The following is a 17,985-nucleotide window of genomic DNA, read 5'->3' on the forward strand; positions in this document are numbered from 1 at the left end:
ATGACCTAACAGCCCTGTCTGTTCTGAATGACCAGTTTTATGTTATCTTATAGCAGGAGGACTTTGAAAACAGAGCCAGCAATTGGTCACTGTTTCCGAGAAGCTCTTTGCTTTAACAGAGTGAGAATCTGTGTGTGTGAGATAGGTTTTAATGAGCCTCCGGCCGACACAGGATGTTCGAATGAACTGTGACTGCACAGCCCCCCGAGCCCCGCAGGGCCCCACCGCACTTGGCCCTCTTGTTCCTGCAGTGGGAACGGAGGGCCGAGAGCCGCTGCCACTCGAGGAGATGGCAGCTTTTCAAACCTCTGCAGTGCCAGCCCCCTCGAATCTGAAGGCCGTTCAGAGAGAGCCCAGGAACCTTCAGGTTTCAGGGGGCCGCGTCTCCGCTGAGCTGGCGTCGCTGGTTAGCTTCTCTCTCCCTGTGGGCGCTTTCAGGGGTGCTCTGACATGCCGAGTACCTCTGGGTGTTATGTTGACGTCAGGTAGTTTGTTGCAGAAGCAGTAGTTTTAAAGTCATGACTGTCCTCTTGATCTCAAATAGACAATACTCAGTAAACAAAAAGGAGAAAAAAGCCCTGGCCGGGTCGCCCAGTTGGTTGGAACATCGTCTCATGCACCAATTCGGGTTTGATTCCTGATCAGGGCACATACATAGGCTTTGGGTTCGATCCCTGGTAGGGGTGCATACAGGAGGCAACCAATCCGTTTCTCTCTCACATCGATGTCCCTCTCTTCCTCTCTCTTCCGTTCTCTCTAAAAATCAATAAGAACCTATCCTCAGGTGAGGATTTTTTTTAAAAGGGGGGGAAGGGAGATTGCCCAGCACAAGAAAAGTTGGCATATACATACATTTTCCACAGTGGCTACACCAGTTTCCATTCCCACCAATAGTGCACGGTGTCCCCTTTTCCGCACATCCTTGTCAACATTGTTTGATTTATGGATGCCGGCCGTCCTGACAGGTGCGAGGTAATATGTCCATGTTCATGTGTGTTGCTGATGTGAAAATGAACCTATGCCACACTGTCTCTTAGGCCGTCCCTGGTGCTGATGCATTTGCATATGCGAGGCTAGGGTTTTGACAGCCAACAGGAATTCCCCTGGTAGTGGTCTCATTGGGAAATGTGATTAAATGCGGTTCAGTTGCCTCAAAGGCAAATCATCAGAACAGCTTTAAAGAGGACTGGTAGCAGTGGTTGCTTTCACGTTCCATAGGCTTTTCGTTTTGCTTTTAATCTCCCAGGGTCCTGTGTTTATATAGATAAAATCAGACAAACTCGGAGTTCCTCTCTGGCCAGCCCTAATTCCAAAAACCCAAACAGACAACAAAACAAGCAGGGGTGGCATTGTTTGTTTCTTTCCAGCTAATTCTTGCCAACTTTGAATATGTGGCAGGTCTGGGCTCCAGATGGAGCATCCATGAGGATCTGTTTTGGAGCATTGATTTTTGCAAACATCAGAGCAAATTACAAAATGGATATTTTGAAATATTTTCTTAAATCACTCCATGCATGTACTTTCATCCAAAATCACTATTGATCCCACAAAGACTTTTTATGAAACCAGTGCAATCTAGTCAGTTTCATAAAAAAAAAAAAATCAATTTGGCTGGCTTGTATTGGCTTTTGTCTGGGGAACAATAGAACAATTGGGCTGTCTTTTTTGATGTACTATTTTACTATTTCTATCTAGCAAAAGATGATTCTTGCCCTAGCCGGTGGCTTAGTGGGTTGCAGCATCGTCCCATACACCAAAAGGTAGTGGGTTTGATTCCCAGTCAGGGCACATACCTAGGTTGCAGGTTCGATCCTTGGTAGGGGTGCATATAGGGGGCAACCGATCGATGTTTCTCTCTCCCTCTCTCTCTGAAAACCAATAAAAACATATCCTTGGGTGAGAATTAAAGAAAAAAAAAAAAGGATGATTATTACTTGCTTGAAATAAAGTCCCCGCTTCAGGTTTTCAGGGACAGAATTTTTACTCTGTAGACATTCTCCTAGTACCATTTAGCTACATCATATTCTTTTCCACTCAGCTTTGAGATATACCATTGTGTAAGTTTAAGGTATACAATGTGTTGATTTGATACACCTATACATGGCAAAATGATCACCCCCATGCCATACTTACCGCTTCCTTTTTGTGGTGAGAACATTTAAGATGTCTTGGCAACTTTCAAGTGTATGAAATAGTGTTATTATTTATAACCACTGTACTGTGCTTTCGATCCCCAGAACTCATTCATCTTCTAACTGGAAGTTTGTACCTTTTGACTAAGTTTGTACCCTTTGACTAACATCCCCCAATACAACCCCATCCCCTTCCCCCCAGGTCCCTGGGAACCACCATTCTGCTCTCTGTTTCTCGCAGTTGGGCATTTCTAGATTCTACCAATAAGTGATATCATAGTGTTTGTCTTTGTCTGACTTATCTCCCTTATTAGCATAATGCCTTCAAGGTCCAACTGTGTTGTCACAAATAACAAGATTTCCTTCTTTCTTGTGGCTGAGTAATAGTCCATCTTCTGTTTGCTGCTACCAGTATGTCCTCAGTTTTTAGTGTTTGACACATAGTAGGTAAAATACTGATGGATGAATGAATGGATAGATATGATTTTGGCTTAGAGTAGAAGCACAACATATGTTGCTTAATGTAATATTTGTGTTCGCTTACCCTTCATAAACATTTTATTTGAGGGAAATTATCTGTTATATTTGTGTAATGATATGTGAAAAGTGCCTTAAGCTTTTAGACAATAATAGTCCTGGATTATATATTTTTTTTTAGTTTTTTTTTTTCCTTCCCAAGCATGAAGTCTTTTTTGCAATCAATAATCAATTCATACTTCGGTATTAATGATGCTCTCTCTGAAGACCATTTTATATTTGTAATGGGAACAAAACAGGAAGTACATCAAAGAAACAGTAGTAGTTTAATACTTTGTCTAATAGATTTTTCTCTTGACTTTTTTTCTTTCCTAAATGCTTTATCTTCATTTTTGATCTCCAGTTGGCAGAGGCTCAAGTAATCTTACGTTTCTCTTATGTTGAAGATTTTCCCATCCATCCAAATTTAAATCATTAAATATTATGGTATATTACAGGTGCATATATGAAAATGTATAGATATAGAGGAGAGGGGGTCACAGGACTGGATGAAAAAGGTGAAGGGATTATGAAAAAATAAAAAACTCATAGACACAGACAACAGTCTGGTGATTACCACAGGGAAGAGGGTACGGGGGAGGTGGAAGAGGATATAGGGGCTGTAAATGGTGGTGGAAGGAGACTTGACTTGGGGTGGTGTAGACACAATACAATATACAGATGATACATTATAGAATTGTACTGAAGTCTATATAATTTTATTAACTAATGTCACCCCAATAAATTCAATGAAAAGAAAAAAAGAAAATGTGTAGGTATAGAGTGATGTGTACAAAAACAGCAGTGAACTGAACACCCATGTCCATTGCACCCAGGGAAAGAACTAGAACATACTCTGCTCTCCACACTCCCTGTGGCCCCTTCTTGATCTCCCACCCGAATCAAGTATTACCCAGAATTTTGTATTAAAAATATTTTGCGTTTTTTTGGTAATTTTTCATCACTTATGAATGCCTCAGTAGGTAATACATTTAGCTTTGCCTGTTTTGGGACTTTAGATAAATGGAATCAGGTGGGCAGTTGAGTTGTTTCCTGCATCTTGCTGCTATGCCTCTCTTTTGGTGCAGGAGTTTCTGCCTGTGTCCTAGACCTTAAGATCGTATCCTGTAGAGACATTGCTGGGTCACACAGGGGTGCAGGCAGCCTTACTGGGTAAAACCAGTCTGTGTCCCAAGGTCCTCAGCAGCTGTGAGCGGTCCCTTTGCAGCCCTGGTTTGGTGTTCTCTGACTTTAAAAATTTTTTCCAGGCTGGTGGGTGTGAGATGGCATTTTGTTTTTAATATGCATTTCCCAGATTACTAATAAGGTTGAATATCATTTCATACTTAAAACTCTTATTATTTTTGCCCCTTTTCCTGTTGGATCTTTTTTTTTTTTTTTTTTTTTTTAAGAAAATTGGTTTATTGCCGAAACCGGTTTGGCTCAGTGGATAGAGCGTCGGCTTGCGGACTGAAAGGTCCCAGGTTCGATTCCGGTCAAGGGCATGAACCTGGGTTGCGGGCACATCCCCAGTAAGAGATGTGCAGGAGGCAGCTGATCGATGTTTCTCTCTCATTGATGTTTCTAACTCTCTATCTCTCTCCCTTCCTCTCTGTAAAAAATCAATAAAGTATATTATAAAAAAAAAAAAAAAGAAAATTGGTATAGTGACCGATGTTAAATAGGCTTACTATGACCATTTTGCAATACATACAAATATTGCGTCATTCATTCTGTTGTACATCTGAAACTAATATTTTATGTTACACATCAATTTAAATGAAAAGAAAATGAATGTAAAGTTCTTTATTCTAAATACTAATCCTTTGTTGATCACATGTGTTACCAACATCCTCTCCTAGTTTGTCCTGTATCGTTTCTCATTCTTTGAGGGATCTTTTCATGAACAGAGTTGTTAGTTTTTATACAGCCAAGTTGGTCACATTGTTTTCTGTCTGATGCATGCTCTTTTGTGTCTTTAAAACTCTTTCCTACGCCAAGAGCAGAAGGGTATTCTCCTCTAATATCTCCTGAAAGTTTTAGTCTTGCTTTGTACATTGAGGTCTTTAATCTACCTGGAATTAATTTTGTTGTTGTGTGTTTTTTATTGATTTTAGAGAGAGACAGACAGACACATTGATTTTGTTGTTCCACGGACTTATGCATTCATTGGTTGATTCTTGTATATGCCCTGACCAGGAATCAAACCCGCAACCTTGGTGTATGGGACAACACTCTAACCCACTGAGCTACTCGGCCAGGGCTATCTGGAATCAGTTTTTATATATCTTAAGAAATAAAGATTTGACTTCATTTTATCCAATCATTACACAGTTATCCCAGCACGTCTTTTTGGAAGGCCCGTCCCCGTCGACCTGTGTGCTGATGGCAGCATCAACACTTAACCGAGGGCTTACCAGGTACCAAGCAGTGTTCCAAGCATGAGATAAGATGTTTAATTCTTATAGTCACCCTACCAATAGATCCTGCTTGCATCCCCATTTTGAGATTTAAAAAAACAACACCAGAAAGACAGAGTAAGTAACTTTCTTCATGTGACGTGGCTGGTATGTCAAAGGGCCAGTTCATCCAGCTCCAGACCCGGGGCGGCCACTGGAGCCCATGCCTTCCATGGCAACCTCTCTTCTCTCCCAAGAGTCTTCTTTTTGCAGGGCCCTGTTCCTGGCCTTTCTGGCCCTTGCATTTACAGTGGGGCCTTGACTTACGAGTTTAATTCGTTCCGAGACCGAGCTCGTTAAGGAGCTCGTTAACTCAAATTACTCTATCAACTCAATGCAAAAAATCAGCGGAGAGACAGCTGGTATCTCAAAAAACTCGTTAGTCGGGACACTCGTAAGTCAAGGCCCCACTGTACCTTGTTTTCTGTCCTGGCCAACACGACACAACGTCTTCATTAACTTTATAGTAAGTCAGCATCCGGTGTGGCACGAACCCCCACCTTGTTCTCCTGCGTGAGTGTTTTGGCTACTGCTTGACCCGTGCAACTCCATTTAAACCTCCGAGTTACGTTCTCCAAGAAAAACCTGTGGGATTTTCATTGGCACTACGCTGAACCTCATTAAATAAATTTAAAACAGGCTGGAAGCCACAGAGGGGTGTGAGAGAGAAGGAGGGATTGTATTAGCTGGCAAACACTCGCCACTGGTTCTGAAGTCACCAGTCTTCTGCAATCCCGGCTGCGGCCTTCAAGGCCAATGACCGGCCTCCGCCTGTCTCCCCGTCGCACTATTCTTTTCCTTTGTCTTCACACTCCGGGTTCGAGGAACTGCTCTCATTTCCTTCCACTGGCAGCGTTCTTTCCTTCCGAGGGCCCTCACACATTCTCGTCCCTCTGCCTGGGATGTCCTCCCCCTTCACCTTCTAGCCTCACTTCTCCTGATTTGCCTGCTGGCTTTACCTATTCTCATTATTTCGGCTTCAACATCACTTTCCCTAGTTCCACGGCTAGGCTGGGTCCCATACTCATGCACTCCCCCAGGCCTTTTATTTTACCTCCATTAAAACACCACTGTTCTCCACTCTGATTCCAGTGCCTGGCACAGAACCTGCTGAATTATTGCAGCTTACTGGAAAGAGACAAGGGTGTATGGGTTCCAGCCGTGGGCAAACTACGGCCCGCGGGCCGGATCCGGCCCGTTTGAAATGAATAAAACTGAAAAAAAAAGACTGTACCCTTTTATGTAATGATGTTTACTTTGAATATATATTAGTTCACACAAACACTCCATCCATGCTTTTGTTCCGGCCCTCCGGTCCAGTTTAAGAACCCATTGTGGCCCTCGAGTCAAAAAGTTTGCCCGCCCCTGGGTTAGACTGAAAGCCACAGAAGATCCAAAGAAAAGTGGCTTAGATGACAAGGACACGTAGCAGTTCACATTTTGAGGAGTCCGGAGGCAGGGGATTCTGGGATTGGTGTTGATGTTTAGTGATTTCATCAGAGCCAGGCACTTGCCAAATTTTGTTCCTGCTGTTCCGAGCATCACAAGCAGCTATGACCATGTCTAGGAAGGAGGAGGGGCGTGTATTAGGGAGGATAACCTTTCTCTGTGGCCACTCCCAGATCCCCCAGGCATCTCGTCGGCCACGCCCTAGCTGAAGAGCAATGGGAAGGTGATCACATAAGAGCAGAGGTGCTCTAACCACAGGACAGTGGGGTCTGGCTATTGCATGCTCAGCCAAGACGCCTGTTCCACAGGGTATCTTACCAAACCAGGGCTACAAGCGCAGGCCAGCCTCCTGAAGACTTGCCCCAGCCAGGGGGAAGCTCACAGGTGCACCAGCGTCACGCTGTCTTTCACCTGTGCTCAGCCTTCCTCTCTGCAGCTTGGGGCCTCCCCTCGTTTTCCATGCCCGGACTGATGCTCACCTCTCAGCCCCAGCGCCGCTTCCGGAGGCTTTCTCAGCGGCCCAGCCTCGCCTGTCATGCAAGTCCTTGAGGTCAGATGCTCGGTGGCAGTGGGTTGAGAGGTGGGATCCCTTGTCTTAAAAAGGGGACAATCTCTATGTGTCTGCTTGACCGTCTTTACTTAACATTGTGAGTTAATTGCTAAGTGTTTTTGGAAAATCCTTTCCACGGGTGTTAACTAAGTTTCAGGTTCCAGGGCTTATACAATTATTTTTTCTGATATTTTTGTCATATTTTGTACCCCTACCCCTTCCCCAACACACACACACACACACCTGGAAGTTCTTACAGAATTTAGAAATAAGTCAGATCTTCAAAAATCTGGCTTCTTTTTTCATTAAAAATCTGGCCTCTACACTGCTCTTCTTTAGTCTTTGGATCGCCTCCAAAGTTCCTCCTGGTGCTGAGTGTGGTGTGCTCCTCTCTCCCTCCCCCTCTGCTCTTCTGTCCTTGGGTTGGCCTTGAACTCTCGTGCCCTGGGGGAGAGAATCCTCTGCCAAGCAGTGTGGGATGTTTGAGAGACAAGGTTAAGTTCCCCAGGGCTGGAGGGCTGCGGGACAGCCCAGGAGGGGAAGGTGACGAGGCCTTTGCTGACTGAGCAGGCTCGGCAGTGACCAGGTCTGACTTAGCCTCACCTGTCAGCTGACGCGCAGAAACCGGGAAGTGAATGAGCCCATTCCACTTCTGGGTGGCAGCCAGATACTGATGACACTGAATGTTTGCACAAAAGATATTCATCTGACAGTCACAACTTGACTAAGCCCTCCTGCATGCTGTCACCGGGAGGCAGTTTTTTCTTAGAAAGAGCACGATTTTGCTTCTGTGACCGTGTCTATCTTTCATTACCATTGATCCGGCCACCACGATGGCAATTTAGACCCAGCTTTCTGAACCGGGTTTTTATAGCCTCATCATTCTTCAGACTTTCCCCTTCTGTTTAGGATATTTGACAATGCCTCTCTGGAGGCGGAATCTTTAAGATCATTTGACAATTTAGTATTTTGTGTGTGTGTGTGTTTTAATGAAAAAAGAGTAAGCGCTCTTTAACATGTTTTTCCTTGAAACTCTTATGATCTTGTTCACTCAGCATATTGGGGGCAGTGACAGACATTTGTTTGTTGCTTTTACTGTATCCCGAGAAATAGGGGAGCCGAGAGGGACTACAGTGTTCTGAGAACATTGAAATAGGCCCGGAGTTTATTGCTGCTTCTCAAAGAAGGATGTTCCATAGCAGTTTCCCCTCCAGACCTCATCCACGCGGACTCTGGGATAGTCAAAATCTGGTGCTTTTTCTTCAAGTCCTATTTCTTCCCCGCTGTTTTCAGTTTAGGCTGCGCTGTGACATCGCAGCACAGTGAGCGGAGGGCATCCTGGGCTCATTAGCCCTGCAGCCCGCCGTTTGTCGCACATCCAGCATCAGCCTCCTTATTGCCCTTTTACACAATATAGTTATTGTGATAACGCTATGGAAACGCAGCTTTTTATATCCGTGCGCCTCTCCGCAGTCTTTGTATCACTGACTCCATCCCTAGGCTGTCGGCTATTTTGGAAGGTTTTGTGTGTATGTGTTTTTCAGCTTGTACATCTATTTCATCTTGGGTCTGTTTATGTTCTCACCTCTTGTGTTTAGAATGCAGTTCTGGAAAGGACCAGGAACAAAGAATAATTCCTTCGTATTTTCATCTTTACAACCAAAACAGACCTGGTGGGATTGTGGCTAGATGCAGCGGCTGTGCCTGAATTTGTGCCTGTTTTTATGGCCGAGTTGCATGCAGGCTTGCATTTGAAAGGGATTCTGAGTGCAGTAAAACCTGTTTTGCTTGTGTTTCCCTTCAAATGAAAGCCCGCGGTATTAACTGAACTGTCCAACCGTGATGCCCGGATGTTGGAGCCCCTGTGTTGTCCATGACGTACAAGCTCTGGCTTTAGCTGGCATTTTCGTCCCAGGGAGCACACCACCCTAATTCTCGGAACCTGTTTCACCAATAATAGACGAATATAACTTTACAGAATCTGCAGCTACGTGTACTGTCAAGGCAGAAGGGATCTGTGCTCCTCAAAATAAACCCTCGATTCTTCCTTTTAAGTTTCATCAGCTCTTTCTGCAGGCAGCCAGTGAAGTCACCTTGGGTAATGGTTTGTCAACACTTTAAGGTTTGACACTTTTTATGTTGAAAATATACATGTAGGTATTTCTGCTTTTAATTCAGTGTATGAGAAAAATCCTTAGTTTGTCCATAGACATTAATTAAAGTCTTTGTTAAAAATTTGAGAACTAGCCTGGCTAGCATGGCTCAGTGGTTGAGCGTCCACCTACGAACCAGGTCACAGTTAGATTCCAGGTCAGGGCACATGCCCAGGTTGCGGGCTCGATCCCCAGTGGGAGCGTGCAGAAGGCAGCCGATCAATGATTCTCTCTCATCATTGATGTTTTTTTCTCTCTCTCTCCCTCTCCCTCTCCGTTCCTCTCTGAAATCAATAAAAATATGTTTTTTAAAAATTTTGAGAACTAGGATTTGAGGTGGCATTGGTGATGACATAGTTTTGTTTCTAAAGTTTTATAAAACTTTTTTGGAGGGTTTCTGTATATACAGCCACTTCAATATTTAGACCCAAATTGATCTTTTTAAAAACATTTTAAATGGAGCTTTTGTTGCATTTACTCTGGGTAAATCTATACCGTTTGACACTTCTCTCTCAGATAAGAGGAAGCTACTACCAGTAATATCATCCCAGGGGAGTCTGTTTAAATGGAGCATTTAAGGTCTGCTTCTCAGAGTCCAAGTCCTTAGGAAAGTGAACTTACCCAAAATAAAGAGCACCCTAAAACCGTAGTCTAGACAGCACAGACGGAAGTGGGCCTCGTGACGTGGAGGGGACATTTCCCTCCCTGGCCTGGCACCCCGCTCAGAGGGAGGGGTTTGCTGTGCAGGTGAGCTGGCCCTTTTCTGGAGTCTGAGCCATTTACACATTTACACAGAGGTAACTTTAGCAACTCAGTTTCTTACTAGATTGGCTTATTCCAGGGATTTTGAATTAGTGTCAGATTAATACACTTTTCAATTACAGGATACCGCATTCAGAGCTGACCTGTATTTTGGAGAAAAGCTTCTTGTGGCTGACTTCGGTCTCCTTATCTCAAAGTAACTAGCTAGCTTTTCTGACTGTAGTTCCTATGTCAGCTCATTTGCATAATTTGAATTTAAAAGTTGGATGTCAGAAGACTTCCTGAATAACCAAGAATAATCATTATGTACTGAGCCAGAGAGACCAGCCTGTGCAGTGACTGATGGGCGTATGTTGTTGGTATGTGAAGGCAGGATTTGTTGGTTGGTCGTCATGGTTCTGTAGGAACCCTGGTGAAGATATAAGGACCCGAGCAAATGCCCTAGTTCACGCTGACTCTGGTTCAGTCTCCCGCGCATGAAGGAGCCTAACCACAGCGGAGAACATAATCCAGCCCTGGAAATCACTGAAACACGGCAGTTGTATAGGGACCAGTGCAATGGCACTCTCCTCGCACGTTTTTGCAGCTTAATCAGCCTCTCGGCACCAATCTCTGTGTGGTTTGAACCCAGTGAGTGGTGACAGGACGGGGGTGGGGGGTGAGGGAGGGTGTGGAGAAGGGAGTTTGAGGAGGGTCCTTGAAAGGTAACTGTCAGGTTGTAGCCAGCTGCTTGGGAACAGCATTGCAGTCCTCTTGGCCATATGCAGTTAATTGTTGAGTCTATATATAGTAGGCATTTACTAGTATACATTAAACATTATTTTCCATTAGGTCACATATTCTCTGGCTTCCTTCATCTTTGGCAATATGCAGCTTTCAAATGGAAATTTACAATATGTGTCATATGGTAGTGGTTCGTGAAGTGTGGTCCCTGGACCTCTGGAGGTTCTAGAAACCCTCTCCCAGAGTCCACAAGGTCAAAACTATTTTCATAATGACATTGTCTTTTTCACCGTGGGGACATTTGCAAGTGACGGTGCAGAAGCAGTGGTGGGTGAGACCGCGGGCACCTTGGCATAACTCAGGCACTGGCTTCAAACTACAAGTTGTTATTGTGTTCCTCACTATTAGCTGTTAAAAAAAAATCAGTTTTATTTAAAAATAGCCATGATTGCCCTGACCGGTTTTGCTCGGTGGATAGAGCGGTGGCCTGCAGACTGGGGGGTCCCAGGTTCGATTCCGGTCAAAGGCATGTACCTTGGTTTCGGGCACATCCCCATTTGGGGGGTGCAGGAGGCAGCTGATCGATATTTCTCTCTCATCGATGTTCCTAACTCTGTATCCCTCTCCCTTCCTTTCTGTAAAAAAATCAATAAAAATATACTTAAAAAAAAAAAAATAAAAAATGGCCGTGATGAAACAATAGAGATAGTTACTTTTATTAAATCTCAACCCTTTTTTTTTTTTTTGCCCTGACTGGTTTGGCTCAGTGGATAGAGCATCAGCCTGCGGACTGAAGAGTCCCGGGTTCGATTCCAGTCAAGGGCATGTGCCTTGGTTGCGGGCACATCCCCGGTGGGGGGTGTGCAGGAGGCAGCTGATCGATGTTTCTCTCTCATCGATGTTTCTAACTCTCTATCCCTCTCCCTTCCTCTCTGTAAAAAATCAATAAAAAATATATTAAAAAAAAATCTCAACCCTTTTTTGGGTATTCAACTTTATTTTCCATTTTTCACACTAAAGAAAAATTAATACTATTTTAATTTTTATTATTATTTTGTTAATCCCCACCCAAGGACATTTTTTTCATTGATTTTTAGAGCGAGTCAAAGGAAGCAGGGAGAGGGAGAGAGAAACATTGATGTGAGAGAGACACATTAAATGGCTGCCTCCCGCACATGCCCCTAATGAGACTGGGGATCAAAGCAGCAACCCAGGTACTTGCCCTTGACCGGAAATCAAACCCCTGACCTTCTGGTTGGAAGGCCAGTGCTCTAACCACTGAGTAACATGGGCCAAAAGAATTTCATTTTTTTATTACAGTTGACATTTAGTTTTTTTTTTTTTAATATATTTCATTGAGTTTCCACAGAGAGGAAAGGAGAGAGACAGAAAGCCAGAAACATCGATGAGAGAGAAACATCGACCAGCCGCCTCCTGCACACTTCCCACTGGGGATGTGCCCGCAACCAAGGCACATGCCCTTGACCGGAATCGAACCCAGGACCCCTCAGTCCGCAGGCCGACGCTCTATCCACTGAGCCAAACCGGTTTCAGCAACATTCAGCATTTTTTGTATTAGCTTTAACCCTTGAACATACATCTGTTTACTAGCATGTGTGACAAAATAAGTATCCTAAAACTGGATGCTTCGTGACTGTGCTGTGAGCTAAACTAGCCCCCTTTTTCCTGTGACACCGTCTATACTCCAGAGAAAGGTTGACAGACAAACCCTAGAGGATTTGGCAGTCATTTTCTCAGACGTGGATGAAGTGCGCCTGTTGCTCCAAGAAACAACTGACATTTGTTGCCAATGATCAGATTCTAGCTTTTAAGTGAAAATGGGATTTTGGAAAACTTGTTTTGCCACTGTAAGCTGGACGGCTTCCAACTAGTTTAAGACTCATCAGATCAGATAAAATGTAAACCAATGTGATTTTTAAATATTTTATAATGGAGCATGTCAACACTTAGGAGATCTGCATGTACCAGTGAAATAATGTGTTCTACATAAACAGAGCATGCGCGACACCGTCACACCCAGGTGAAAGATCTGTTCAAGGCGCAAGGCTAGGCTAGTGCGTTTTATTGTAACCAAGTATGAAAGATTCATCGCCAGGGTTTCAGATTTCACATGGCAGCCGGCCTCTAAGAAACCATTACTTGTCGAGTTTTGCCAGAGCACCAAATAAGAAGATCCACCATTACCTAGCAAGGCTATGGAGACTCTCCTCCGTTTCCTAACTGCGTATCTGCGTGAAGTCGGATTTTTTTCATGCACTTCAGCCAAAGTAAGGAATCACCGCAGGTTGAATAGAGGAGCGCTGTGAGCACCCAGGGTCTTCAGTTAAGCCAGACACAGAAGAGGTTTGCAAGAATATAAATAGTGCCACTCCCACTGTTTTTCTTGTTTTGGAAAGTTCTTAAAAATAAAAATACATACATGTTATTTAAAATGATTTAATACATATTTTTAAAAGTCATGGGGTCTTTAATTTCCAATTGAGTAAAAATTGATAGCTGCAACCCAGATAAACAAAGCTTATTGGGGTCCTTAATGATTTTTAAGGGGGCAGATGGGTCTTTGGAATTTCTGTCACATGACACATCAGGCAGGGGTGCATTTTGGGTAATGGCACCATCCAAAAGTAGCAAAGACTGTGTTTTTTGGGTTTTTTTTAAGATTTGGAAATTTTTTCCCCCATTAAGTTTTCCACATTTTAGTCAAGAATGTAAGTGGGTTGATTAGTTTTTCATCTGTTTTGAATTTCCTCTTAGCTTCTGTCTAAAGAGTTCATGCTGTGGCGATCCACGTGACAGCAGCAGGGTCGAGGCGTCGCCAGGGGATTTTCACAGCGTAAGGAGACCCAGGCTCATCGGGAGCCAGCACTTGTGTACCTGGTACTGCCTGGGGTTTTATTATTATTCGGACCCTGTTCTTTGCAGGTGCTTTATTACAGCTTGGGGTATGGTCTTAGATACAGATAACTTTGTCAGAAACACATGGCTGGTTTGAGGCTAGTAATTTTTAAGGTGAACTCAATTCAAATGCAGATTTTTTAAAAAAGGATTCAGTATCAAACCCTGTTGCTTTATATTGTATACATTAGGACCAAAGAGAATCGCAAACTAATGGAAAAGGGGGAAATATAGTTAGACTGTTGACCAGGCAAGAGTGAAATGGAAGAGCAGATGGTCTCAGCAGGTTTTCAAGGAAACACCTTTAACGGCTGAACATAGCCCACGCTTTGGAGATGGTGGGAAATTATACGAGAGGGGCTCTCACATGGGTGTGTGGAAAGGCGTTTTTAAATGAAGATGGTCGCTGTGAAGCTAAATCAACAAAGTTTGCTGGTTAGCAGAGAGCTTTAAAGAAGCCTTGCTCTAAATAGCCAGGGATGATTTGGAATCCTGAGAGTCATCTCCCTCCCTCTCCCCCCCCCCCCAACCTTATCCTCGGGATACAACCAAAGACCCCAGTGGATGCCTGGTCGCAGATAGTACCGAACCCTGCCTATGCTATGTTTTTTCCTATACGTGCATGCCTATGAGAAAGTTTAATTAGAAATTAGGCATGGTAGGAGATTAGCAATAACTAGCAATAAAATAGAATTATCATTAACAAGAAGTTGCAGTAAGAGTTGTGCGAATGTGGTCTTTCTCTCTCTCAAAATACCTCATTGTCCCGTCCTCGCCCTTCTTGTGATGGTGTGAGATGACACAATGCCAGCGCGGTGAGATGGAGTGAGATGGAATTTTCCATTTTAATATTTTCAGATAGAGATTGACCGAGAAGAACTGAAACTGTGGAGAAAGAAACTGCAGATGAGGGGAGACTTCTGTACTTGAACTGTTTGTATATTTGTTCTCTCAAGTAGTTTAAAGAGACCTGCAGTGTTGTGTTTACACTATTCACTGCCTGACAGCCCCTGTAGATAACATAAATAAAGAGCCTCCCTGAGCAAGCTTCCTGAAACGGAATCTAGGACTTTGTGAAATGACTGAGGAGCAAGAATGTATGGACACCATAAATATTTGTCCCTTATTTTTATGAGAATGTTAAAAATTATTAGGTATAAAGATATTTTACAGTGATTATTTTTAATGAGAAAAACATGCTAGTAAAATAAAACGTTAGTTTCTAAGTTGATGTTTCTCAAACTGCTCTGTGGGCCTGGATGGGACTAAGGTTGAGGAAATGACTTTTCTTCAGAAGAGGGCTTCTCAAGTTTGGGAAAGCGAGTTTCTGACTCTGCCACCTTGCCCGCTCCCGCCGAGCTGGACTCACTGAGGAGAGTTGGCACTGCTTTGAATGGCAAGCAGAATCGAAGCACCATGATGGCTTAACATCGAAGGTGCTAGATTTCAAGCAAGCGGGAGGATGATGCTAAATGTTCACTGTCAGGTTGCACTGGCCTGTGATCAGGTTACATTGTAGCTTTGCATTTTTATATTGGACTGCAGGCCCGATGCACGAAATTCATGCAAGAGCAGGCCTTCCCCCAGCTGCCGGCACCGGCTTCCCTCACAGCCCCGGCTTCATCCTGAATGTCGTCCGGAAGGATGTCCAACCTAATTAGCATATTATGCTTTTATTATTATAGATTTGACACTTGACCATTGTTCTGATCCTCATCCAGTTCATGAAATTAGGCAGGGAGTTCTCTGTGTCTGGTAGGCAAATGCCTGACACCTTGCGTTGTTCCGTGGTCTTTCTCTGGGAAGGAGCTGGGACTAGAATCCTCATCCTCTGTTGATGTTACCCATGGGAGGCAGCAAACTTTCCATCTTGGCCCATTGCAATCCCTTCTTCCTGGTAATGTTGAGCTAACACTCTCTTCACTTTCATTGCACTTGCCAGGCCCTCTCTTCTGGGCCTTCCCTCCTGGACCCTCCCTCCTGGGTCCTCCCTCCTGGACCCTCCCTCCTGGGCCCTCCCTTCTGGATCCTCCCTCCTCGGACCTCCCTCCTAGATCCTCCCTCCTGGACCCTCCCTCCTGGCTCTCCCTCCTGGACCCTCCCTCCTGGGACCTCCCTCCTGGCTCTCCCTTGGCCGCTGCTAACATCCACTAGCTCACTGACCTCCCTCCTTGAGCTCCAAATAGACCCGTTTCCAACTATCTTCTGGCCATGCCACTCCCTCAGTCACCAAGTCACTTCACCCCCAACTGCTGCCCCTCCATGTGTGTCATCACAGGAAGCAGAAGCAGGGAGTCACCCTGGACGCCTCCCTTTCCTTCGTCCCGTCCCAGCCTCTTCACCCAGTCACTAGGCCTCGATTATTGTTAGTAAACTCCTCTCTCCTCCCATTTCCTCTCATCTGAACTGCAGCAGGCTCCTGACTTCAGTCTTCAGGTGATTCTGAACATAACTGTGGCTGCACCATACCCCCACCACCCTACAAGCCCTTCAGTGGCTCACAGGTGCCCGTAGGAGAGCCTGAGCTTGGCATTCAAGGCCTTGGGTGAACAGGCCCGGACTTTGTTTTATCACCTGCCACCACTCATTTCCTTGCACCCTTCCCAACCTGTGCTCCAGGGGGCACACACACCCCTGCACCGCCCCCCATTCTTCTAGACCAGCGGTTCTCAACCTGTGGGTCGCGACCCCTTTGGCGGTCGAACGACCCTTTCACAGGGGTCGCCTAAGACCATCCTGCATATGAGATATTTACATTACTATTCATCACAGTAGCAACATTACAGTTATGAAGTAGCAACGAAAGTAATTTTATGGTTGGGTCACAACATGAGGAACTGTATTTAAAGGGCCAGAAGGTTGAGAACCACAGTGATGGTGACCCTCTGACACATTTTTTTTTTTTTTGGTTGACTTTTCTTTGTGAAATGGCATTTAAATATATAAAATAAATATCAAAAATATAAGTCTTTGTTTTACTATGGTTGCAAATATCAAAAAATTTCTATATGTGACACGGCACCAGAGTTAAGTTAGGGGTTTTCAAAATGCTGACACGCCAGGCTCAAAAGGTCCGCCATCACTGGTCTAGACTAAGAACCTCAAAGCACAATGCAAATTGAGCTATATTTCTGCTCATCTTGGTCCCCCAGCTCCTGGCACCGTTCCTGGCACATGGGCTTGATATGTTCAAATAAAGTCCATGTGAGTTATTTGATCTGTTTGAAGAAAGCAGTATTTTGTGGCTCTTTTCCTTCCCATTTCCTGGCCCCAAATTGCAATGAGCTGCTTTGAGGGGTCACTCAGAGATAGCAGTTAAGGTGCTAACAGTGCGAGTGAGTTAATGTGGGTGTGTTTACCTCAGTGTTCAGTATCCGACAGAGATTTTCCTTTGTACCAGGACATTAATTATGTCAAAACACTTGTTTCTAATAGGGATAGAGAACGTGAACAAATGGGGCAGAGATCAGAACCCAAGGCAGTTTCAAACCAAATTAGGTAATGTTGATTTAAAACCGCTCAACACAAGAGCACGGAGTACAATCATGGAAGATATCAGAACTGCGTTCTGCGTAGCGGGGTATTGTTGAGAGATCTGTCCATCGAAATTCTCTTAATCACAGAGAAAGATTATAAACTGTCTCTCTGTTTTGTTTTTTTAAACAGGATCAATTTGACAACTTAGAAAAACACACACAGTGGGGAATTGATATTCTTGAGAAATACATCAAATTTGTAAAGGAAAGAACAGAGATTGAAGTCAGCTATGCAAAGCAACTCAGGTAAGTTGATACTGAGAAAAATTGTTTTTTCGTTAACTGCACAGTGGCTGTGAGGATAGTTAATATTTTTATTTTGTGGTATGCATGTGTAATCCTTTAAATCATGCTTTTCCCCAACAGTTCAATAGAAACAGTTGTTTTTTAATATAGAAAAGTAATTTTCTTAAAACAGAAGACAAAAACTAAATTATTGCTTTTGGGTCATTTTATTTTTATTTATTTATTTATTTATTTATTCATTCATTCATTTATTTTTTGTTAATCCTCACCTGAGGATATTTTCTCCATAGATTTTTTAAGAGAATGGAAGAAGGGGAGGAGGAGGGAAGGAGGAAGGGAGGGAGGCGGAGAGACAGAGAGAGAAAGAGAGACATTGATTGATTGCCTCCCTCACACTCCCGACTGACCAGGGCTAGGGATCCAACCTGTCACCCAGGTACATGCCCTTGACCGGGAACCGAACCCAAGACCCTTTGGTGCACGGGCTGATGTTCTAACCACTGAGCACATCTGCCAGGGCCCTTTAAAAAAATTTTTTCACCC

The 17,985-nt window shown here is 44.0% G+C and overlaps 1 protein-coding gene across 17 annotated transcripts in view; it reads left to right on the plus strand.

The window, feature by feature from the left end:
- FNBP1 (formin binding protein 1) overlaps positions 1 to 17,985 on the plus strand; it is a 101,012-nt gene that overhangs the window by 18,282 nt on the left and 64,745 nt on the right. For 15 of the 17 annotated variants that reach the window (XM_036329355.1, XM_036329352.1, XM_036329353.1 and 12 more), the window contains exon 2: positions 17,327 to 17,442. The exons of 1 other annotated variant lie outside the window; for it this stretch is intronic. In XM_036329355.1, the coding sequence (XP_036185248.1) occupies positions 17,327 to 17,442 (116 nt within the window). Of the gene's footprint in view, positions 1 to 6,826; positions 7,107 to 17,326; positions 17,443 to 17,985 lie in introns of those variants that run through there. One more of the 17 variants, XM_036329354.1, reaches the window with a different exon arrangement.

Source organism: Myotis myotis, unplaced genomic scaffold (assembly GCF_014108235.1).
Source record: "Myotis myotis isolate mMyoMyo1 unplaced genomic scaffold, mMyoMyo1.p scaffold_m19_p_12, whole genome shotgun sequence".
In the NCBI taxonomy this organism is placed as follows: domain Eukaryota; kingdom Metazoa; phylum Chordata; class Mammalia; order Chiroptera; family Vespertilionidae; genus Myotis; species Myotis myotis.